We start from the raw sequence: 23,504 nt of genomic DNA on the forward strand, positions 1-23,504 counted from the left end.
TCATTCAGCAACTAATGTGTTACTAATTTTCTTCCACGTATCACCTTCTCACATATTTTCTTGACACTAGAGTTGGTCAGGTAAAGCAAGGGGAATGATTTTAAATCAGTCTAATAAAGTAATTAAAAAAAATTTTTTTAAGATTCTGATACCAAAAAATTTCAATTAATGGCTATAATGAGTTTGGGGAATTTATTCATTTTTCCCCCCTTCCATTGAAGATTAAGAGTTGATTACAGAAGTAATGACACCTTTAACTTTCATATAATTTTTAGACCCACCTGGCACTCCTGACTACATTGACGTCACCCGGGAAACCATCACACTGAAATGGAACCCACCGCTGCGTGATGGAGGCAGTAAGATAGTGGCCTACAGCATCGAGAAACGGCAAGGGAGCGATCGCTGGACCAGATGCAACTTTACTGACGTCAGTGAATGTCAGTACACGGTAACAGGACTCAGTCCTGGGGATCGATATGAGTTCAGAATAATCGCAAGAAATGCTGTTGGAACCATAAGCCCGCCGTCACAGTCTTCTGGTGTTATCATGACCAGAGATGAAAATGGTAAGCATTTACGACTGATTTCCAGTGTAACTAAGAACATTCATGTTTTTAAATATATATATTTTTGGTCCCTGGTGTGTAAAGTGAGAATAAAACCAATATTTCATACAGATTACCAAAGGTTGTTAGGTAGGTGAATTAGATTTTTCTACCTCTCAGATGAAGAGAAGAAAAAGATGTGATTAGCATCAACTTTTTACTGCGTCTATTCTTTCATTTCCACATAAATAGCATGCAAATGGGGATGGTTTTTAGCTTTGTAATTTCAGTCATTTATAATAAAGAATAAAGTTCTCAAGAATAACAGTCCATTTCTATTGAAATCACAAAAATACAACACAAATTCAACAGCACAATTATTATTTTGCCTGAGTGCAGCTAATGGCGTGGAACAGCAACTCGTTTGAATATGCAACAGCATTAGGAAGTAGATGACCTACAAATATTTCATTCCTCGTTTTACAAGTGGAAATTCAAGAGTAGTAACATGACAGACATAACAAAGGAGATAACAATATGCAAATGTTTAACCTTAGAGTCTAAATTCTCAACCGTCAATCATACTTTCAAAATAGCCTTTGGTATAAGGATTACCCTTCCAGGCTTTATGATATGGTGCTAATGAAAAACATGTTTGTTTCTGTCTTTATTAAACCAAGTTAATGTATATAATTCTATTTCTTTTACAGTTGCACCAACTGTAGAGTTTGGCCCTGAGTACTTTGATGGTATCACTATTAAGTCTGGAGAGAGCCTTAGAATTAAAGCTTTGGTACAAGGACGACCAGTACCTCGAGTAACCTGGTTCAAAGATGGAGTAGAAATTGAGAAGAAGATGAACATGGAAATAACCGATGTCCTTGGATCCACCAGCCTCTTTGTTAGAGATGCCACCCGGGACCATCGTGGTGTATACAGAGTGGAAGCCAAAAACGCATCTGGCTCCACAAAAGCAGAGATTACAGTGCGAGTACAAGGTAAAACTCTAGAATAGCTTCTTACTCTTACAATGTACAGAACTTGGATTAAAGACAGGCCTGATTGCATTTTAATGGACAAGGGAAAAGAAACTAACTCCAGAATCTTTTTCTTATAGATACACCAGGAAAACCAGTTGGGCCAATAAGATTCACCAATATAACTGGCGAGAAGATGACCTTGTGGTGGGATGCGCCACACAATGACGGCTGTGCCCCCGTATCTCACTACCTGATTGAAAAACGGGAAACCAGCAGACTTGCTTGGGCACTCATCGAGGACAATTGTGAAGCCCTCAGCTACACAGCCACGAAACTAATAACTGGCAATGAATACCAATTCCGTATTTCTGCAGTTAACAAGTTTGGTGTTAGCAGGCCACTGGATTCTGACCCAGTGGTTGCTCAAATACAGTACAGTAAGTGACCATTTTCACTAAGTGGCACTATGTCATAAGGTCAGTTTCCAAGCAAACATGTCTAATTGGTTTCTTTCTCTGTTTTTATCTCACAGCTATTCCTGATGCCCCTGGCACTCCAGAACCTAGTAATGTAACAGGCAATAGCATTACTCTAACATGGGCCAGGCCAGAATCAGATGGTGGCAGTGAAATTCAACAGTACATCCTTGAAAGGAGAGAAAAGAAGAGCACGCGATGGGTGAAAGTGATCAGCAAACGACCCATCTGTGAGACAAGATTCAAAGTCACAGGTCTGACGGAGGGCAACGAGTATGAATTCCACGTCATGGCTGAAAATGCCGCAGGGGTAGGGCCTGCAAGCGGCGTCTCACGACTAATCAAATGCAGAGAGCCTGTCAACCCACCAGGCGCGCCTACTGTGGTCAAAGTGACAGACACATCAAAGACAACTGTGAGCTTAGAGTGGTCTAAGCCAGTGTTTGACGGAGGATTGGAGATAATTGGGTATATTATTGAAATGTGCAAAGCTGACCTGGGAGACTGGCACAAGGTGAACGTAGAAGCATGTGTGAAAACGAGATATACAGTCACCGATCTGCAAGCAGGTGAAGAATACAAATTCCGGGTCAGTGCTATCAATGCTGCTGGAAAAGGAGACAGCTGTGAAGTAACTGGCACCATTAAAGCAGTTGACCGGTTATCAGCTCCTGAGTTAGACATCGATGCCAACTTCAAGCAGACTCATGTTGTGAGAGCTGGGGCCAGCATTCGCCTCTTCATTGCCTATCAGGGTAGACCAACTCCGACAGCTGTATGGAGCAAACCGGACTCTAACCTTAGCATTCGGGCTGACATCCACACAACAGATTCCTTCAGCACCCTCACTGTGGAAAATTGCAACAGAACCGACGCAGGGAAATATACCCTTACTGTAGAAAACAACAGCGGTAGTAAGTCAATCACATTCACTGTAAAGGTGCTGGACTCTCCTGGCCCACCTGGCCCGATTACCTTCAAGGATGTGACCCGGGGCTCTGCTACATTGATGTGGGATGCCCCTCTCCTTGATGGAGGTGCCCGAATTCATCACTACGTGGTAGAGAAACGAGAAGCCAGTCGCCGTAGCTGGCAGGTGGTCAGTGAAAAATGCATTCGTCAGATCCTCAGGGTCAGTGACCTGCTAGAAGGCGTTCCATACTATTTCCGTGTTTCTGCAGAAAATGAGTATGGTGTTGGTGAACCCTATGAAATGCCAGAACCAATGGTAGCCACAGAACAACCTGCTCCACCTAGGAGACTTGATATTGTTGACACAAGCAAGTCCTCTGTAGTCTTAGCTTGGCTTAAACCTGACCATGACGGAGGCAGCCGAATCACTGGCTACCTGCTCGAAATGAGACAAAAGGGATCTGACTTCTGGGTTGAAGCTGGTCACACCAAACAGATGACTTTCACAGTGGAGCGCCTCGTTGAGAACACTGAATATGAATTCCGCGTGAAGGCCAAGAATGACGCCGGCTACAGTGAACCCAGGGAAGCCTTCTCTTCTGTCATCATCAAGGAGCCTCAAATTGAGCCCACTGCTGACCTCACTGGAATTACCAATCAGCTCATAACTTGCAAAGCAGGAAGCACATTTACCATTGACGTGCCAATCAGTGGTCGTCCCGCCCCCAAGGTAACATGGAAACTTGAAGAAATGAGACTTAAGGAGACAGATCGAGTGAGTATCACGACGACAAAAGACAGAACCACCTTGTCTGTAAAGGACAGCATGAGAGGTGACTCTGGAAGGTACTTCTTGACCCTGGAAAATACAGCTGGTGTTAAAACATTTACCATCACAGTTGTGGTCATCGGAAGGCCAGGTCCAGTAACCGGCCCCATTGAAGTCTCATCTATCTCAGCTGAATCATGTGTCCTGTCATGGGCTGAACCTCAAGACAACGGAGGCACTGATATTACCAATTACATTGTTGAAAAGCGGGAATCGGGTACAACAGCTTGGCAGCTTGTCAATTCCAGTGTCAAGCGCACTCAGATTAAAGTCACTCATCTCACAAAATATATGGAATATTCTTTCCGTGTCAGTTCAGAGAACAGATTTGGTGTCAGCAAGCCTGTAGAATCAGCACCAATCGTGGCTGAGCATCCATTTGGTAAGAAAATTAAAATCATATTACCAAGTCTCTATGATTAAACATTTCCCCTGAATGTTATTTATATTCTGTATTTGTATTTTGAAACTCAATTTATATTTTGATACCTCTGTTTATATTTAGTCCCACCAAGTGCACCTACCAGACCTGAGGTTTACTATGTGTCTGCAAATGCCATGTCTATTCGCTGGGAAGAACCCTACCATGATGGTGGCAGTAAAGTCATCGGCTACTGGGTTGAGAAGAAAGAACGTAACACCATTCTTTGGGTCAAAGAAAACAAAGTACCATGCTTAGAGTGCAACTACAAAGTGACCGGTTTGGTAGAAGGACTGGAATATCAGTTCAGAACATATGCACTCAATGCCGCAGGCGTTAGCAAAGCCAGCGAAGCTTCGAGACCTGTGATGGCTCAAAACCCAGTGGGTAGGTGTCAAAATTTAAGGGTACATTTGTTTATCATCATCATCAGTACTAGCAGAATTCAGAGTTGTATTTAACCTCACGTTTGCCTCCCTTCCAGATGCACCAGGAAGACCAGAGGTAACAGATGTCACCCGATCGACAGTGTCACTGATCTGGTCTGCCCCGGTGTATGATGGCGGCAGCAAGGTCGTGGGCTACATCATAGAGCGTAAGCCAGTCAGCGAAGTTGGAGACGGTCGCTGGCTCAAGTGCAACTACACCATCGTATCTGACAATTTCTTCACCGTTACTGCTCTCAGTGAGGGAGACACTTACGAATTCCGTGTGTTGGCCAAGAATGCAGCAGGCGTAATTAGCAAAGGATCAGAATCCACAGGCCCCATCACTTGCCGAGATGAATACGGTAAAAATAATAATAATAATCCACGTTCTCCTTTTAAATGATCACAATTTCTGTGACAACAGACTATCACGCATTCATTCACATTTTGTCTATGACAGCTCCACCCAAAGCCGAACTGGATGCCAGATTACAGGGTGATCTGGTCACCATCAGAGCAGGCTCGGATCTTGTTCTTGATGCTGCAGTTGGTGGCAAACCTGAACCCAAGATTATCTGGACCAAAGGGGACAAAGAACTAGATATGTGTGAGAAAATCTCTCTGCAGTATACGGGCAAACGAGCAACTGCTGTGATCAAGTTCTGTGACAGAAGTGACAGTGGAAAATACACTTTAACAGTGAAGAATGCCAGCGGGACAAAGGCTGTGTCTGTCCTGGTCAAGGTTCTCGGTAAGAGGGTCAAACGATTTTTGATCTCCATAGCTTTCTCAAATGTGTGCAGAAAGAAGGACCTTCCTCATTGCTCATTCCTACATCTGTTTTAGATTCCCCGGGCCCATGTGGAAAGCTCACCGTCAGCAGAGTAACTGAGGAGAAGTGCACTTTAGCCTGGAGCCTTCCTCAGGAAGATGGAGGAGCAGAAATTACTCACTACATCGTGGAACGACGCGAGACGAGCAGGCTCAACTGGGTGATTGTGGAAGGCGAATGCCCCACCCTATCCCATGTGGTTACTAGACTCATCAAGAACAACGAATACATATTCCGAGTGCGGGCAGTAAACAAATATGGCCCTGGTGTGCCTGTTGAATCAGAGCCCATTGTTGCCAGAAACTCCTTCAGTGAGTATTAACACTTAACTTGCCAGTGGAAGTGTCATGGGATCAGGGGATGGGATGGGCAGGGGGCAGACAGTCATAGAAATAGTGATTTTGTGCAATTCTGATCAACCTTTTATTCTCATAAAAATATAAACAGCGATTCCATCACAACCTGGCATACCTGAAGAAGTTGGGGCTGGCAAAGAGCATATCATCATTCAGTGGACGAAACCTGAATCTGACGGTGGCAACGACATCAGCAACTACTTGGTAGACAAGCGTGAGAAGAAGAGCCTGCGCTGGACGCGTGTCAACAAGGACCACGTGGTGTACGACACCAGGCTGAAGGTGACTGGCCTGATGGAAGGCTGTGATTACCAGTTCCGGGTGACTGCAGTAAACGCTGCTGGTAACAGCGAACCCAGCGAAGCTTCCAACTTTATCTCCTGCAGAGAACCATCATGTGAGTTCCAAGACTCATTCATACTCCTAATGCCCATCAAAATCATATTACAAAGAATTGTCCAATATGTAATTTCCAAGAACTCGTAGAAGTTATGACTGGCCTAGAAAGGCATATGCTTATTAGAAGGACTTTACAGCCTAAGACAGAAAATATTTCAACAAGTACTTCTGTTGATAAGTTAGCAGTTACATTGCTGGAAATTATTGCTGTTATTTTCTAATCTGTGAAAAAAAATTTTTTTTCCTACTACCAATATGAAAGGGATGTCTTTTTCAAATCTTCCTAAGGATGGAGATAATTTTGTTGTAATGATAATAACTACTGAAGAGAAAAAAAAGGACAATGTCTCCTTTAAGAGGCTTAGCAGAACAGAAAGTTTCTACTTTCTTAATAAGTACCTAACAAAATAATTGTCACAAGAGCCTCAAAAATAAGTTGGCAAATCCTTGTACAAAGTTTAAGCCTAAGAACTAAAAGGAATAAATCACTGGAATGGACTGAGAGGAAGTAGAAGATATTTATTCCTGTACTTACTGGAAATGTAGAGGTGACAAGAATATTGACCTTGTTGAAAGCTGAGCTACTAAAGAAAGGTCCCTGGGACTTCCCCAGTGGTCCAGTGGTTGAAATTCTGTGCTTCCACTGCAGGGGGCACAGGTTCAATCCCTGGTTGGGGAACTAGGTTCCTATATGCCACTGCTGCTGCTGCTGCTAAGTCACTTCAGTTGTGTCCGACTCTGTGCAACCCCATAGACGGCAGCCCACCAGGCTCCCCCGTCCCTGGGATTCTCCAGGCAAGAACACTGGAGCAGGTTGCCATTTCCTTCTCCAATGCGTGAAAGTGAAGTCACTCAGTGGCGTCCAACTTGTAGCAACCCCAACTGCAGCCCACCAGGCTCCTCCATCCATGGGGTTTTCTAGGCAAGAGTACTGGAGTGGCTTGCCATTGCCTTCTCTGCCTATATGCCACTGGGCACAGCCAAAAAGAGAAAAAAAAAGTTCCTGAGAATGGGTACTGTAAGCAATGAACTTAGCAGGACACAGTGTATCTAGCCAAGGTGGCCAGGGAGAAACATCTGCCTTTCTAAAGAAGTTTTTAACTCTTAAAATAATAAAAATAGTAACTCCAGAACACAGTGCCATCTTGCAATATCAGAAGACCTTAGTTACAAAGAACATCTCAGTGAGTGTAGACAAAGAACAGCAATGCCTGAGTGAATCTTACAAATCAAAAATACAAATCTCAAAGCTTCCTTATTTGTATAATATCCTTCTTTCTACAGACACCCCTGGACCACCTTCTGCTCCACGAGTTGTGGATACCACCAAACACAGCATCAGTTTAGCCTGGACCAAGCCCATGTATGACGGTGGCACTGACATCATAGGATATGTTCTTGAAATGCAAGAGAAGGACACTGATCAGTGGTACCGAGTGCATACCAACGCCACAATAAGAAACAATGAATTCACTGTGACAGACCTTAAAATGGGCCAGAAGTACTCCTTCAGAGTTGCTGCTGTGAACGTGAAGGGCATGAGCGAATACAGCGAGTCAACTGCAGAAATTGAGCCTGTGGAAAGACTGGGTATTTATAATTCAAGGTTTTAGGTGAATTATTTTTCTCATCACACTTGTTCATAAATTAATTAAGCTTTGACATTTACTTTCCAGAAATACCAGATCTGGAGCTTGCAGATGATTTAAAGAAGACCGTGACCATCAGAGCTGGGGCCTCACTACGGCTGATGGTGTCTGTATCTGGAAGACCACCACCCGTCATCACATGGAGCAAAAAGGGCATTGACCTTGCAAGTCGGGCGATCATCGACACCACTGAGAGTTATTCTTTGCTTATTGTGGACAAAGTTAACCGGTACGATGCTGGAAAATACACCATTGAAGCCGAAAACCAATCTGGCAAGAAATCAGCAACTGTCCTTGTTAAAGTATACGGTAAGTATTGGTCTTAATACTATGCAATGAGTAGGTTCTTTAAAAACAAACACCTTGACTTCTGATTGATCACCTCTCTAGAAGGGACTATGTTAAGTATATTTTCCTAACCCCTTTCCCCCCAAAATCTATCAACTAATCTGTCAAATAAGAAGTATGCATCCTTCATTCTCTGTTTTTTTAGATACTCCTGGACCCTGTCCTTCAGTGAAAGTTAAGGAAGTATCAAGAGATTCTGTGACCATCACTTGGGAAGTTCCCACAATTGATGGTGGAGCACCTGTCAACAACTATATTATTGAAAAGCGTGAAGCTGCCATGAGAGCATTCAAAACAGTAACTACCAAATGCAGCAAGACACTGTACAGGATTTCTGGACTTATAGAAGGAGCCATGTACTATTTCAGGGTGTTGCCAGAAAATATTTATGGCATTGGAGAACCTTGTGAAACATCTGATGCAGTTCTGGTCTCAGAAGTGCCTTTGGTGCCTACGAAGCTAGAAGTGGTCGATGTCACCAAATCCACTGTTACCCTTGCCTGGGAGAAACCACTCTATGACGGTGGGAGCCGACTCACTGGCTATGTTCTTGAGGCCTGCAGAGCTGGCACTGAGAGATGGATGAAGGTTGTCACCTTAAAACCCACAGTCCTAGAGCACACTGTTATTTCCTTAAACGAAGGTGAACAGTACTTATTTAGAGTAAGGGCACAAAACGAGAAAGGTGTGTCAGAACCAAGAGAGATCGTCACAGCCGTGACTGTACAAGACCTCAGAGGTATGTACCAAAACACCAAGATAACAGTAATAGTAAAGCAAAATGAAGGAAACACTCAGAATTCATTACGTCCTGTCATTAGAAATTATACTTAAGAATAAATTTCTACTTTCTTTCTCATAGTGTTGCCAACAATTGATCTTTCTACAATGCCTCAAAAGACCATCCATGTCCCAGCTGGCAGACCGGTAGAGCTGGTAATACCAATCGCTGGCCGCCCACCTCCTGCTGCTTCCTGGTTCTTCGCTGGTTCTAAACTAAGAGAATCAGAGCGTGTCACAGTTGAAACTCATACTAAGGTAGCTAAATTAACCATCCGGGAAACCACTATCAAAGATACTGGAGACTATGTACTTGAACTGAAGAATGTGACCGGAACTACATCAGAGACCATTAAAGTCATCATTCTCGGTAGGGACATGGGAAAAGGCACAAGCAAATTGTTGATGCTCAGTCACCCAATTTTGATTTGAAGTGAAAATTAACATCTGGAATTTCCTTTTCTTTTGTAGACAAGCCTGGTCCACCGTCTGGGCCTATCAAGGTTGATGAAATTGATGCTACTTCAGTGACCATTTCCTGGGGACCGCCCGAACTGGACGGTGGCGCTCCGCTGAGTGGCTATGTGGTAGAACAACGTGATGCCCACCGCCCTGGATGGCTGCCTGTGTCTGAGTCAGTGACCAGATCAACATTTAAGTTTACCAGACTCATTGAAGGAAATGAGTATGTGTTCCGAGTAGCTGCGACAAACCGCTTTGGGATTGGCTCCTACTTGCAGTCTGAAGTCATAGAATGTCGCAGCAGCATCAGTAAGTCCTGGGCCCTTCTGCCATTCTCCTCACCTCTAAATGTTAACAAGAAGGAATTTGTTTTTAATATGCCCTTATGTAAGTAAAAAGAGGTCCAAAATTAATCCCAGGGTCGTTCTAAGGTTTCTATGCCTCCTTTTCTTGGAGGGGTTTTCAACATGGTTAAGGTTTTTGTTTTGTTTTTGTATGAAAGAAAGAGAGGAAGGAGTTAGGAAAGGATGGGTAGAAGGAGAGGAAGGAGGGAGGGAAGACTGGCTGTTACAGTGAGGAAAAAATACAGAATACACGTTTAATAAATGTTTATGAAATTGAAGAAAATGAGGAACAGCAAGAAAGGTACAAAAATGAAAACACTAGAAAAATAGTCCTAAGAGTCTTACATACCTTTTTAAAATGGTATATACGAGACACACAATGTATGAGTCTTTAATTTATTCATGGTGCATGGTGTGTTTACCTCCATCTTGCTGCAGACATTCCTGGACCTCCAGAAACATTACAGATATTTGATGTCTCCCGTGAGGGCATGACACTTACTTGGTACCCACCAGAAGATGACGGTGGCTCCCAAGTGACTGGATACATCGTGGAACGCAAAGAAGTGAGAGCAGATCGATGGGTCCGCGTAAATAAAGTGCCAGTGACAATGACACGATACCGTTCCACTGGCCTTATTGAGGGCTTAGAATATGAGCACCGTGTCACAGCCGTCAATGTGAGAGGAACTGGAAAACCAAGCCGTCCTTCCAAACCCACTGTGGCCATGGATCCAATCGGTAAATACCTTTTATATAAAAGTTCAGTGAGATATAATTTAATATAGTTATTCACCTTCCTGAAATAGAGAATTCTGTGAGTTTGGGGAAATGTATGGTTGTATAACCACCACCACAATCAAAATATAGAATATTTCCATCAGCCCAAAAAGTTCATTTGTGTCCTTTGTCGTCAATCCTCTCCCCACTCCCAACCCTTAGCAGTGTTGGGAAAGTAACTTCTTATATTCTTCTCTTGAATCTACTTCTCCCTCTTTAAAATAGAACTCATGATAGACACCCTATATCACAGTTAAAATTTTTAAGCAAGTTAGTATTTCTCGAAGCAGTTTAAAAACTGATGTTAAATGTAAGATAGAATTAGTGATCATAAACTAAGCACATATAAGACAAAGGAAAAAGCAAGAGTTTAAAGTAGTTTTAACTTATAAAATGAATTAAATATTTACAAAACGAAAAATATCCTAATGTTACATTCCACGTCTCCACAATTCACTGAAATCATTAGGTTTTTAGTATCTGATTTAGTATCTGATCAACTTTGCAGAAACTTTTAACAAGTATGTTGTTACTCTTATTTTCCAGCTCCTCCAGGAAAGCCACAAAACCCAAGAGTTACCGACACAACAAGGACATCAGTCTCCCTGGCCTGGAGCGTACCAGAAGATGAAGGAGGATCTAAAGTCACGGGCTACTTGATCGAAATGCAAAAGGTCGATCAACATGAATGGACCAAATGCAACACCACCCCAACCAAAATTCGGGAGTATACTCTCACACACCTACCTCAGGGTGCTGAATACAGATTCCGTGTCCTAGCCTGTAACGCTGGTGGACCTGGGGAGCCTGCTGAGGTACCAGGAACAGTCAAAGTCACAGAAATGCTTGGTAAGAGATGGGATCACTTCCTTTCTGCTATATTTGCCTTTAGACTTATTTCCTATGCCTTTGTCCCAAAATGCTAATTGTAACCTTACCTTTCTCCCCAGAATATCCTGACTATGAACTTGATGAAAGATACCAGGAAGGTATCTTAGTAAGACAAGGTGGAGTCATCAGACTTACCATACCGATCAAAGGAAAACCATTCCCAATATGTAAATGGACCAAGGAAGGCCAAGACATTAGTAAGCGTGCCATGATCGCAACCTCTGAAACTCACACTGAGCTTGTAATCAAAGAAGCAGACAGGGATGACTCTGGCACTTATGACCTGGTTCTGGAAAACAAATGTGGCAAGAAGGCTGTCTACATCAAGGTCAGGGTGATAGGAAATCCCAACACTCCAGAAGGGCCACTTGAATATGACGACATACAAGCTCGCTCTGTGAGGGTCAGCTGGAGGCCCCCTGCCGATGACGGTGGTGCCGACATCTTGGGGTACATCCTGGAGAGACGCGAAGTGCCTAAATCCGCCTGGTACACCATTGACTCCAGAGTCCGAGGTACATCTCTGGTGGTAAAAGGCCTCAAAGAAAATGTGGAATACCATTTCCGTGTTTCAGCAGAAAACCAGTTTGGAATAAGCAAACCCTTGAAATCGGAGGAACCCGTCATACCAAAAACACCACTGAGTAAGTGCTCTTCCAACCACAACACTGTAAACTTCCTCTCAGTACTCTTTTGTTTCAAAATGAAAATCACCAGCTTACAAGAGTTGGAACTGTACGCTAACATGTGTGTTTCCCACTTACATTCCTAGACCCTCCCGAGCCTCCAAGCAATCCTCCAGAAATACTCGATGTGACCAAGAGTTCCGTCAGCCTGTCCTGGTCCCGGCCCAAAGATGATGGTGGTTCTCGGGTCACGGGCTACTATATTGAACGCAAGGAGACCTCAACTGACAAGTGGGTCAGACACAACAAGACTCAGATCACCACCACAATGTACACCGTCACCGGGCTTGTTCCCGATGCCGAGTATCAGTTCCGCATCATTGCACAGAACGACGTTGGCCTAAGCGAGACCAGCCCTGCATCTGAACCAGTTGTTTGCAAAGATCCATTTGGTAAGGAAAGAATTTCTGAAGGGGCTAGAATCACAGAGTCAAGCCATCTTTGCTCTCTTTCCTTTACAACTGTTTTCAAATATTTCAGATAAGCCAAGCCAACCTGGAGAACTCGAGATTCTTTCAATATCCAAAGACAGCGTCACTCTGCAGTGGGAGAAACCTGAATGTGATGGTGGCAAAGAAATCCTTGGATACTGGGTTGAATACAGACAATCTGGAGACAGTGCCTGGAAGAAGAGCAGTAAGGACCGCATCAAAGACAGGCAGTTCACAATAGGAGGGTTGCTGGAAGCTACAGAGTATGAATTCAGGGTTTTCGCTGAGAATGAGACGGGGCTGAGCAGACCTCGACGAACTGCTATGTCTGTAAAGACCAAACTAACGTGTAAGTAGCCGTTAGTTCTCTGCTTTCATTTACAAACTAAGCAACATGTAAAGGTTAATTCTTCCTCTATACTAAGTAGGTCTCCAGAAAGCTTTATTAGAGAGCAAGTGTTTGGAAAGAAAGAACTGTTTGGCATATGTGCACAAAGGGAGCAGTTGATATGTTCTAGAGGAAGTGATTCCAAGCACAAAGCCTCAGCAGTAAACCGTTAGATGCACTGAACTGAGCACATGCCTAGAGCAATTTCTCCCATGAATACAATGGATTTTAATACTCCTAATAAGACAAAGTGTCAACAAATGTACCCCCCTTCACTGAACCTCAGGGCAAAGATACAACGGTTTATAGAGAACTCACATTTTCCCCAAACCCCATACATAGTTAATGCCTCCCAATCATAAAAAAGTCACTCTACATAATAATATGATGATATCCTCATTGAATCTCTACTTTCCAGATGATCCTCCAATCACTGTGAAGACTTAAGAATTAGACTCGTGTAAATCATGGTGTCTAATAAGAGTATCAATCAGTGCGATGAATTCATTCCCGATATACAAGGACAGTGGATTATAGATCCAGTAGTGACGATAATGCACTAATATTATGCACTTTCATACCCTTTAGCTGGAGAAGCCCCAGGAGTACGCAAAGAAATGAAGGATGTTACCACTAAACTGGGCGAAGCTGCTCAACTCTCATGCCAGATTGTCGGAAGGCCTCTGCCTGACATTAAGTGGTTCCGATTTGGTAAGGAGCTCGTACAAAGCCGCAAGTACAAAATGTCTTCAGATGGACGCACACATACTCTAACAGTAATGACGGAGGAACAGGAAGATGAAGGTGTTTATACCTGTGTAGCTACCAACGAGGTTGGAGAAGTAGAATCCAGCAGTAAGCTTCTCCTGCAAGCAACCCCGCAGTTCCATCCTGGTTACCCACTGAAAGAGAAGTATTACGGTGCTGTGGGTTCAACACTTCGAATTCATGTCATGTACATTGGCCGGCCAGTACCTGCCATCACTTGGTTCCGTGGCCAGAAACTCTTGCAAAACTCAGAAAACATTACTATAGAAAACACAGAGCACTATACCCATCTTGTCATGAAGAATGTCCAGCGTAAGACTCATGCTGGGAAATACAAAGTTCAGCTCAGCAATGTCCTCGGAACGGTCGATACCATGCTTGATGTGGAAATACAAGGTATTTTGTTTTCCTTTTCAGTGGTTTTTCTTCTTTTAAAAAAAAAAAGGTCTTGGGAGGCACACGATAGAGACCACTACAATTGTATTTTCCCCCAACAGATAAACCAGACAAACCTACAGGACCAATTGTGATTGAAGCTCTATTGAAGAACTCTGTGGTGATCAGCTGGAAACCACCTGCAGATGACGGAGGCTCCTGGATCACCAATTATGTGGTGGAGAAATGTGAGGCCAAGGAAGGGGCTGAATGGCAATTGGTGTCTTCAGCCATCTCAGTGACAACCTGTAGAATTGTGAACCTCACAGAAAATGCTGGGTATTACTTCCGGGTTTCGGCTCAGAACATGTTTGGCATCAGTGAACCTCTAGAAGTCTCCTCAGTTGTGATCATTAAGAGTCCATTTGGTGAGTACAACCTCTACAGACAGTCTTCCTATAGCAAAATTCCATCTGTATGTAAAACTTTTTTTTTTTTAACAGAAATGACTTTTGAAAGGAGACAGCAAAGATTCAGCTAAAGTACAAGTGTCTTTTATGTCACTTGAATTTCGCTGATCTAAAAGGGTATATATACCCTCTCCCCTTTTTCTTTAAAAAGGAACTTTCTGTTTTGATAAGTTTCTTAGCATAAAGTAACCAATTTCATTTTTCTGGATTAGCTATCATTAGTAGAGCTTTGGGTTCGTAACATTTTTTTTTTTAAATAAGCTCTTCATAGAGCTGTCTGTTTCATCTGACGAGGCAAATGCTTTTTCTTTGTTTTAAACAGAAAAGCCAGGTGCCCCTGGCAAACCAACTATTACTGCTGTCACAAAAGATTCTTGTGTTGTGGCCTGGAAGCCACCTGCCAGCGATGGAGGTGCAAAGATTAGAAATTACTACCTTGAGAAGCGTGAGAAGAAGCAGAACAAGTGGATTGCTGTGACGACAGATGAAATTCGAGAAACCGTCTTTTCAGTGCAAAACCTTATTGAAGGTCTTGAATATGAGTTCCGTGTGAAATGTGAAAACCTAGGTGGGGAGAGCGAATGGAGTGAAATATCAGAACCTGTCACTCCCAAATCTGATGTCCCAATTCAGGCACCACACTTTAAAGAGGAACTGAGAAATCTAAATGTCAGATATCAGAGCAATGCTACTTTGGTCTGCAAAGTGACTGGTCATCCGAAACCAATTGTGAAATGGTACAGACAAGGCAAAGAAATCATCGCGGATGGATTAAAGTACAGGATTCAAGAGTTTAAGGGTGGCTACCACCAGCTCATCATTGCAAGTGTCACAGATGATGATGCCACCGTTTACCAAGTCAGAGCTACCAACCAAGGAGGGTCTGTGTCTGGCACTGCCTCCTTGGAAGTAGAAGGTAAAAACATATCAGTAGACATCATCTTGGTGCAAGATTACATATTATTAATGGGGGGGGGCGCTCTTATATAGTTTTGAGTGTTGCTAAATTATATTCTTCCTTCTTTTGTTCTGATACAGTTCCAGCCAAGATACACTTGCCTAAAAATCTTGAAGGCATGGGAGCAGTCCACGCTCTCCGAGGTGAGGTAATCAGCATCAAGATCCCATTCAGTGGCAAACCAGATCCAGTGATCACCTGGCAGAAAGGACAAGATCTCATCGACAACAATGGCCACTACCAAGTTATTGTCACAAGGTCCTTCACATCACTCGTTTTCCCCAATGGAGTGGAGAGAAAAGATGCTGGCTTCTATGTGGTCTGTGCTAAGAACAGATTTGGAATCGATCAGAAGACAGTTGAACTGGATGTGGCTGATGTTCCCGACCCACCCAGAGGAGTCAAAGTTAGTGACGTGTCACGAGATTCTGTGAACTTAACGTGGACTGAGCCAGCTTCTGATGGTGGCAGCAAAGTCACCAACTACATTGTTGAAAAGTGTGCAACCACCGCAGAAAGATGGATCCGGGTAGGACAGGCCCGAGAAACACGTTATACCGTGATCAACTTATTTGGAAAAACAAGTTACCAGTTCCGTATAATAGCAGAGAATAAATTTGGCCTAAGCAAACCTTCTGAGCCTTCAGAACCAACAGTAACCAAAGAAGACAAGACCAGGGCTATGAACTATGATGAAGAGGTAGACGAGACCAGGGAAGTTTCTATGACCAAAGCTTCTCACTCTTCAACCAAGGAGCTTTATGAGAAATATATGATTGCTGAAGATCTTGGGCGTGGTCAGTTTGGAATTGTCCATCGTTGTGTTGAAACATCCTCAAAGAAGACATACATGGCCAAATTTGTGAAGGTCAAAGGGACTGATCAAGTTTTGGTAAAGAAAGAAATTTCCATTCTAAATATAGCTAGGCACCGAAACATGTTATACCTCCATGAATCATTTGAAAGCATGGAAGAATTAGTTATGATCTTTGAGTTCATATCAGGACTTGACATATTTGAGCGCATTAACACAAGTGCTTTTGAACTTAATGAGAGAGAAATCGTAAGCTATGTTCGCCAGGTGTGCGAAGCACTTGAGTTCTTACACAGCCATAACATTGGACACTTTGACATTAGACCAGACAACATCATTTACCAAACAAGAAGGAGCTCCACCATTAAAATCATAGAATTTGGTCAAGCCCGTCAGCTGAAGCCAGGGGACAACTTTAGGCTTCAGTTCACTGCCCCTGAATACTATGCACCTGAGGTCCACCAGCATGATGTTGTCAGCACAGCCACGGACATGTGGTCTCTTGGAACACTGGTGTACGTGCTGTTGAGTGGTATCAATCCATTCCTGGCTGAAACTAACCAGCAGATCATTGAGAACATCATGAATGCTGAATACACCTTTGATGAAGAAGCATTCCAAGAGATCAGCCTCGAAGCCATGGACTTTGTTGACCGGCTATTAGTGAAAGAGAGAAAATCTCGCATGACAGCATCTGAGGCCCTTCAGCACCCGTGGCTGAAGCAGAAGACAGAAAGAGTCAGTACTAAAGTGATCAGGACATTGAGACACCGACGCTACTACCACACCCTAGTCAAGAAAGACCTCAACATGGTTGTGTCTGCAGCCCGGATCTCCTGTGGTGGTGCAATTCGATCTCAGAAGGGAGTGAGCATTGCTAAAGTTAAAGTGGCATCCATTGAAATTGGCCCCGTTTCTGGGCAGATAATGCATGCAGTTGGAGAAGAAGGAGGCTATGTCAAATATGTATGCAGAATTGAAAATTACGATCAGTCGACCCAGGTGACTTGGTACTTCGGTGTCAGACAGCTGGAGAACAGTGAGAAATATGAAATCACATATGAAGATGGAGTGGCCACCATGTATGTCAAAGACATCACCAAATTTGATGATGGTACCTACAGATGCAAAGTAGTCAATGACTATGGTGAAGACAGTTCTTATGCAGAGCTCTTTGTCAAAGGTGTGAGAGAAGTTTACGACTATTATTGCCGTAGAACTGTGAAGAAACTTAAGCGCAGAACAGATGCCATGAGACTCCTGGAAAGACCACCTGAATTCACCCTGCCTCTCTATAACAAGACAGCTTATGTGGGTGAAAATGTCCGGTTTGGTGTAACCATAACTGTCCACCCAGAGCCTCGAGTAACGTGGTACAAATCAGGTCAGAAAATCAAACCAGGTGATGATGACAGGAAGTACATATTTGAGTCGGACAAAGGTCTTTACCAATTAACAATCAACAGCGTAACTATGGATGATGATGCCGAATATACCGTTGTGGCAAGGAACAAGTACGGTGAGGACAGCTGCAAAGCAAAGCTGACTGTAACTCCACACCCACCTCCATCAGATACGACCCTCAGACCCATGTTCAAACGGCTACTGGCAAACGCAGAATGCCAAGAAGGCCAAAGTGTCTGCTTTGAGATCAGAGTGTCTGGCATCCCCCCACCGACGTTAAAATGGGAGAAAGATGGTCGGCCACTGTCCCTTGGGCCTAACATTGAAATTATCCACGAAGGCTTGGATTATTATGCTCTTCACATCAGGGATACTTTGCCAGAAGACACCGGTTATTACAGGGTGACAGCCACAAATACAGCTGGATCCAGCAGCTGCCAGGCCCACCTACAAGTGGAACGCCTGAGGTATGTCAAACAGGAATTCAAGACAAAAGAGGAGCACGAACGACATGTGCAGAGGCAGATTGACAAGACCCTGAGAATGGCTGAAATTCTTTCTGGCACTGAGGCGGTGCCGCTGACGCAGGTTGCCCAGGAGGCGCTGAGAGAAGCTGCCATCCTCTACAAACCAGCTGTCAGCACCAAGACCGTGAAAGGGGAATACCGACTTGAGACGGAAGAAAAGAAGGAGGAGAGGAAACTCCGCATGCCTTACGAAGTACCAGAGCCACGCAAGTACAAACAGACCACCATAGAAGAAGACCAACACATTAAGCAGTTCGTGCCCATGTCTGACATGAAGTGGTATAAGAAGATACGGGATCAATTTGAAATGCCTGGGAAGATTGACAGAGTTGTTCAGAAGAGGCCCAAGCGCATCCGCCTTTCAAGATGGGAGCAGTTCTACGTGATGCCTCTCCCGCGCATCACCGATCAATACAGACCTAAGTGGCGGATTCCCAAACTGTCCCAAGATGACCTTGAAATGGTGAGACCAGCCCGCCGGCGCACACCTTCTCCGGATTACTACTATTATTACAGACCCAGGAGACGTTCTCTTGGTGACATCTCCGACGAAGAATTACTCCTGCCCATTGACGACTACCTGGCGATGAAGAGGACAGAGGAAGAGAGGCTGCGTCTTGAAGAAGAGCTGGAACTGGGTTTTTCAGCCTCACCCCCGAGCCGGAGCCCTCCCCGTTTTGAGCTTTCGAGTCTGCGTTATTCTTCCCCACAAGCTCACGTCAAGGTGGAGGAAGCAAGAAGAGACTTCAGATACTCAACCTATCACATCCCAACCAAGGAAGAGACCAGCACAAGTTACGCAGAGCTGCGGGAGCGGCACGCCCGCGCCTCGCACAGGCAGGCCCATCAGCGGCAGAGGATCATGGCCGAGAGAGAGGACCACGAGCTGCTGCGGCCCGCCACCACCACCCAGCGCCTCTTGGAATACAAGAGCGAGCTGGACCACCTGGCGAAGGAGGCGAAGTCTAGAAAGAAATCAAGACGCCAGAGAGAAGTGACCGAAATAACAGAAATCGAGGAAGAATATGAGATCTCCAAACACGCGCAGAGAGAGACGTCCTCCTCGGTGTCCAGGCTGCTGAGACGCCGGCGCTCACTGTCTCCCACCTACATCGAGTTGATGAGGCCCGTGTCTGAGCTGATCCGGCCGCGGCCACGGCCAGCTGAGGAATATGAAGATGAAGAAGAAGAAGAAGAAGAAGATGTAGAAAGAAGGTCTCCTACCCCAGAGAGGACTCGTCCACGTTCCCCCAGCCCTGTGTCTAGTGAGCGATCACTGTCAAGATTTGAGAGGTCGGCAAGATTTGATATCTTTTCCAGGTATGAGTCCATGAAAGCTGCTCTAAAGACTCAAAAGACATCGGAAAGGAAGTATGAGGTTTTGAGTCAGCAGCCTTTTACACTTGACCACGCGCCTCGAATCACGCTGAGGATGCGTTCCCACCGGGTTCCCTGCGGCCAAAATACACGTTTTATCTTAAACGTTCAGTCAAAGCCAACTGCTGAGGTCAAATGGTACCACAATGGTGTAGAACTCCAAGAGAGCAGTAAGATTCATTACACCAACACCAGTGGGGTCCTGACCCTAGAAATTCTGGACTGTCATATTGATGACAGTGGAACATACCGTGCTGTGTGCACCAATTACAAAGGTGAGGCTTCCGACTATGCGACCTTGGACGTCACAGGAGGGGATTACACTACCTATGCTTCCCAGCGCAGAGACGAACAGGTTCCCCGATCTGTCTTCCCTGAGCTGACAAGAACAGAGGCATATGCAGTTTCGTCCTTTAAGAAAACATCTGAGATAGAAGCTTCCTCTTCCGTCAGGGAAATGAAATCATTGATGACGGAGACCCGGGAAAGTCTCTCCTCCTATGAACACCATGCATCCGCAGAAATGAAAAGTGCTGCAATCGAAGAAAAGTCGCTGGAAGAAAAGTCCACACACAGAAAGATTAAGACGACTTTGGCAGCAAGAATCCTCACAAAGCCAAGGTCCATAACTGTCTATGAAGGTGAGTCTGCAAGGTTCTCTTGCGATACAGATGGTGAGCCAGTACCAACGGTGACATGGCTGCGTGGGGGACAAGTCATAAGCACTTCTGCCCGCCACCAAGTGACCACCTCAAAGTACAAGTCAACTTTTGAGATCTCTTCAGTCCAGGCTTCAGATGAGGGCAACTACAGTGTGGTGGTGGAGAACAGCGACGGGAGGCAAGAGGCGCAGTTTACTCTGACTGTTCAGAAGGCCAGGGTTACTGAAAAGGCTGTGACATCACCACCGAGAGTCAAATCCCCGGAGCCTCGGGTAAAATCCCCAGAAGGAGCCAAGTCTCCAAAACGAGTGAAATCCCCAGAACCAGTGACTCCTCACCCCAAAGCTGTACCGCCCACAGAGACAAAACCCACACCAACAGAGAAGGTTCAGCAGAAGCCAGTCGCTGCCCCACCTAAGATAATTCAGTCCTTGAAGGCAGAAGCCTCTAAAGACATAGCCAAGCTGACCTGTGTGGTTGAAAGCAGTGCATTATGTGCAAAAGAGGTCACCTGGTACAAAGACGGCAGGAGACTGAAGGAAAACGGGCATTTCCAGTTTCACTATTCTGCAGATGGCACCTATGAGCTCAAAATCCTCAACCTCGCCGAATCTGATCGTGGAGAATATGTTTGTGAGGTTTCTGGTGAAGGTGGAACTTCCAAAACTAACTTCCAATTTGTGGGACAAGCCTTTAAGAGTATCCATGAGCAGGTGTCAAGCATATCAGAAACCAAGAAAGCAGCTCCAAAAACTGCTGAGCCAACAGAAATCAAGAAAGCAGCTCCAAAAACTGCTGAGCCAACAGAAACCAAGAAAGCAGCTCCAAAAACTGCTGAGCCAACAGAAACCAAGAAAGCAGCTCCAAAAACTGCTGAGCCAACAGAAACCAAGAAAACTGAACCCAAAGCTCCTGCGCCAATTTCCACAAAACCAGTAATTGTTACTGGTCTGCAGGATACCACTGTTTCTTCAGACGGTGTTGCTAAATTTGCAGTTAAAGTTACTGGAGAACCCCAGCCGACTGTCATTTGGACAAAGGATGGAAAGGTAACTGGTTCTTAAATGACCTTATTTTCTAAAAAAAAAAAAATAAATAAACAAAGAAAACTAACCCTGTTCCTTTTTTCCCAACTCCCAAAGAAAGTTTAAGAGTAACTCAACTTTTTAAAATTCAAATCACTTGCGTTCCACAGGCTATATCACAAGGAGGTAAATACAAACTCTCTGAAGACAAAGGAGCATTCTTCCTAGAAATTCATAAGACCGATACTTCTGACAGTGGTCTTTATACCTGTACAATAACAAACTCAGCTGGATCTGTGTCATCTAGCTGCAAATTAACAATAAAAGGTAAGTTGGCTTTTATTCTTACCAACAGTTTTCAGAAGACTCTATTAAGGAGACATTTCTAAACATGCTTGCTTACACACACACAAAGTATTAAAATAAAAACTGTTTTACCAAGTTACAGAATACCATTTGTACACAAATGTACAAATACCCATATTTGAAGTTAGGATATAATTTATATTTATTAAGTGCATAATTGTATGCAGTGTTATATAAGAGTCCCAGATATTATGTAAGATTCCTGCTCCCTGTAATGTTTAAGAATGAATAGTCAGGTGAATATACCAAATGGTACTTCTTCCTTAAAACTTCGCTCTTGCTAATTTTCCAAAGCAGTGGAAAGTTAATGATACAGTCCAAAGCTGTATCAGTTCTCCCGATTAAAATGAGTTTACCTTCATCTGAATCTTCTAAAACATAATTAAATTGTTTTAATCAATCAAAATCTCCTAAATCCATCCATCTCCTAGATCCTTTAACTATTCCTTTCAAAACTTTTTCCCCTTAAGCCACAGAATTCATTCTTCAATTTAGTTTAGTTTAAATAATCATTACACTGACCTCGAAAGTCATGCATGACAACTTTCCAAGATCGGGGCTGAGAAAGTATCAAGTATTACCTACACTGCATGCATAAGTCAGTATTTTTTCTTTGTGTATTACTTGCAGAATCCACAAGACAAAAGGGTAGGACCACTTTTCCATTCAATTTGCTTTACGGAGCTTTCTTTTTCAGTTGTAGAAGACACTGAGATACAGAAAGTATCTGCACAAAAGACCTCCGAAATTACATCCCAGAAGAAGGCATCTGTCCAAGAGGAAATTTCCAAGAAAGCCCTCATTTCTGAAGAAATCAAGACATCAGAGGTAAAATCTCACGAAAAGCTAGCCCTCAAGGAGGAAGCTTCCACAGTTCTGATTTCCGAGAAAGTCAAGAAATCAGAAGCCGCCTCCCTGGAAAAATCTGTTGTCCATGAGGAAATCACTAAAACATCACAGGCATCGGAAGAAATCCGAACTCATGCTGAGATCAAAGCATTTTCCACTCAGATGAGTATAACTGCTGGTCAGAAAGTGACTTTGAAAGCCAACATTGCTGGTGCCACTGATGTGAAATGGGTACTGAATGGGGTGGAGCTCAGCAATTCTGATGAGTATAGATACGGCATCTCAGGCAGCGACCAGACCCTGACCATCAGACAGGCTGGTCACAAAGACGAAGGGATCCTCACCTGCATCGGCAAAACCAGCCAAGGCATCATTAAGTGTCAGTATGATCTGACCCTAAGCAAAGAACTCTCAGATGCTCCAGCCTTCATCTCACAGCCCAGATCTCAAAATGTTAATGAAGGACAAAACGTTCTCTTTTCTTGTGAAATCAGTGGTGAGCCATCGCCTGAAATCGAATGGTTTAAAAACAACCTGCCAGTAAGTTTAATTATGAATGTTACTGAAGAGAACTTTCAATACTTTACTCCTGAAGAGCTCAAAGAAACACTTATTTTTTCTCTTCTTTTTAGATTTCTATTTCTTCAAATATCAGTGTAAGTCGCTCCAGAAATGTATATTCTCTTGAAATCCGAAATGCATCAGTAAGTGACAGTGGGAAGTATACAATTAAGGCCAAAAATTTCCATGGCCAGTGTTCAGCTACTGCTTCCTTAACAGTCCTTCGTAAGTATATGTTTACCACTTTCCTTACTTGCTTAAGGCCATTGTATGGTTTTGTTTTTTGCTTTTGTCTTTCTGAGCACAGCAAACTCTCAGGAGCCTCTTTAAGAGAGGCTCCTGTGTAAGAGGATGTGTAAGAGACAGGCTTCCTGCGTAAGGCATGTGTAAGAGACAGGCTTCCTGTGT

At 43.9% G+C, this 23,504-nt stretch overlaps 1 protein-coding gene across 50 annotated transcripts in view; it reads left to right on the forward strand.

The window, feature by feature from the left end:
* Positions 1–23,504, forward strand: part of TTN (titin) — a 276,354-nt gene that overhangs the window by 250,705 nt on the left and 2,145 nt on the right. For all 50 annotated transcript variants that reach the window (XM_070798610.1, XM_070798811.1, XM_070798618.1 and 47 more), the window contains 26 exons: positions 276–569; positions 1,259–1,546; positions 1,666–1,965; positions 2,061–4,127; positions 4,251–4,553; positions 4,651–4,956; positions 5,055–5,345; positions 5,441–5,737; positions 5,874–6,179; positions 7,466–7,771; positions 7,858–8,139; positions 8,324–8,917; positions 9,041–9,328; positions 9,430–9,729; positions 10,203–10,505; positions 11,091–11,393; positions 11,495–12,079; positions 12,208–12,513; positions 12,602–12,901; positions 13,529–14,104; positions 14,206–14,511; positions 14,876–15,469; positions 15,592–21,344; positions 21,491–21,647; positions 22,384–23,075; positions 23,168–23,321. In XM_070798610.1, coding sequence (XP_070654711.1) covers positions 276–569; positions 1,259–1,546; positions 1,666–1,965; positions 2,061–4,127; positions 4,251–4,553; positions 4,651–4,956; positions 5,055–5,345; positions 5,441–5,737; positions 5,874–6,179; positions 7,466–7,771; positions 7,858–8,139; positions 8,324–8,917; positions 9,041–9,328; positions 9,430–9,729; positions 10,203–10,505; positions 11,091–11,393; positions 11,495–12,079; positions 12,208–12,513; positions 12,602–12,901; positions 13,529–14,104; positions 14,206–14,511; positions 14,876–15,469; positions 15,592–21,344; positions 21,491–21,647; positions 22,384–23,075; positions 23,168–23,321 — 16,251 coding nt within the window. The remainder of the gene's footprint in view (positions 1–275; positions 570–1,258; positions 1,547–1,665; positions 1,966–2,060; positions 4,128–4,250; positions 4,554–4,650; positions 4,957–5,054; positions 5,346–5,440; positions 5,738–5,873; positions 6,180–7,465; positions 7,772–7,857; positions 8,140–8,323; positions 8,918–9,040; positions 9,329–9,429; positions 9,730–10,202; positions 10,506–11,090; positions 11,394–11,494; positions 12,080–12,207; positions 12,514–12,601; positions 12,902–13,528; positions 14,105–14,205; positions 14,512–14,875; positions 15,470–15,591; positions 21,345–21,490; positions 21,648–22,383; positions 23,076–23,167; positions 23,322–23,504) is intronic.

This window comes from Bos indicus, chromosome 2, assembly GCF_029378745.1.
Source record: "Bos indicus isolate NIAB-ARS_2022 breed Sahiwal x Tharparkar chromosome 2, NIAB-ARS_B.indTharparkar_mat_pri_1.0, whole genome shotgun sequence".
Lineage (NCBI taxonomy): Eukaryota > Metazoa > Chordata > Mammalia > Artiodactyla > Bovidae > Bos > Bos indicus.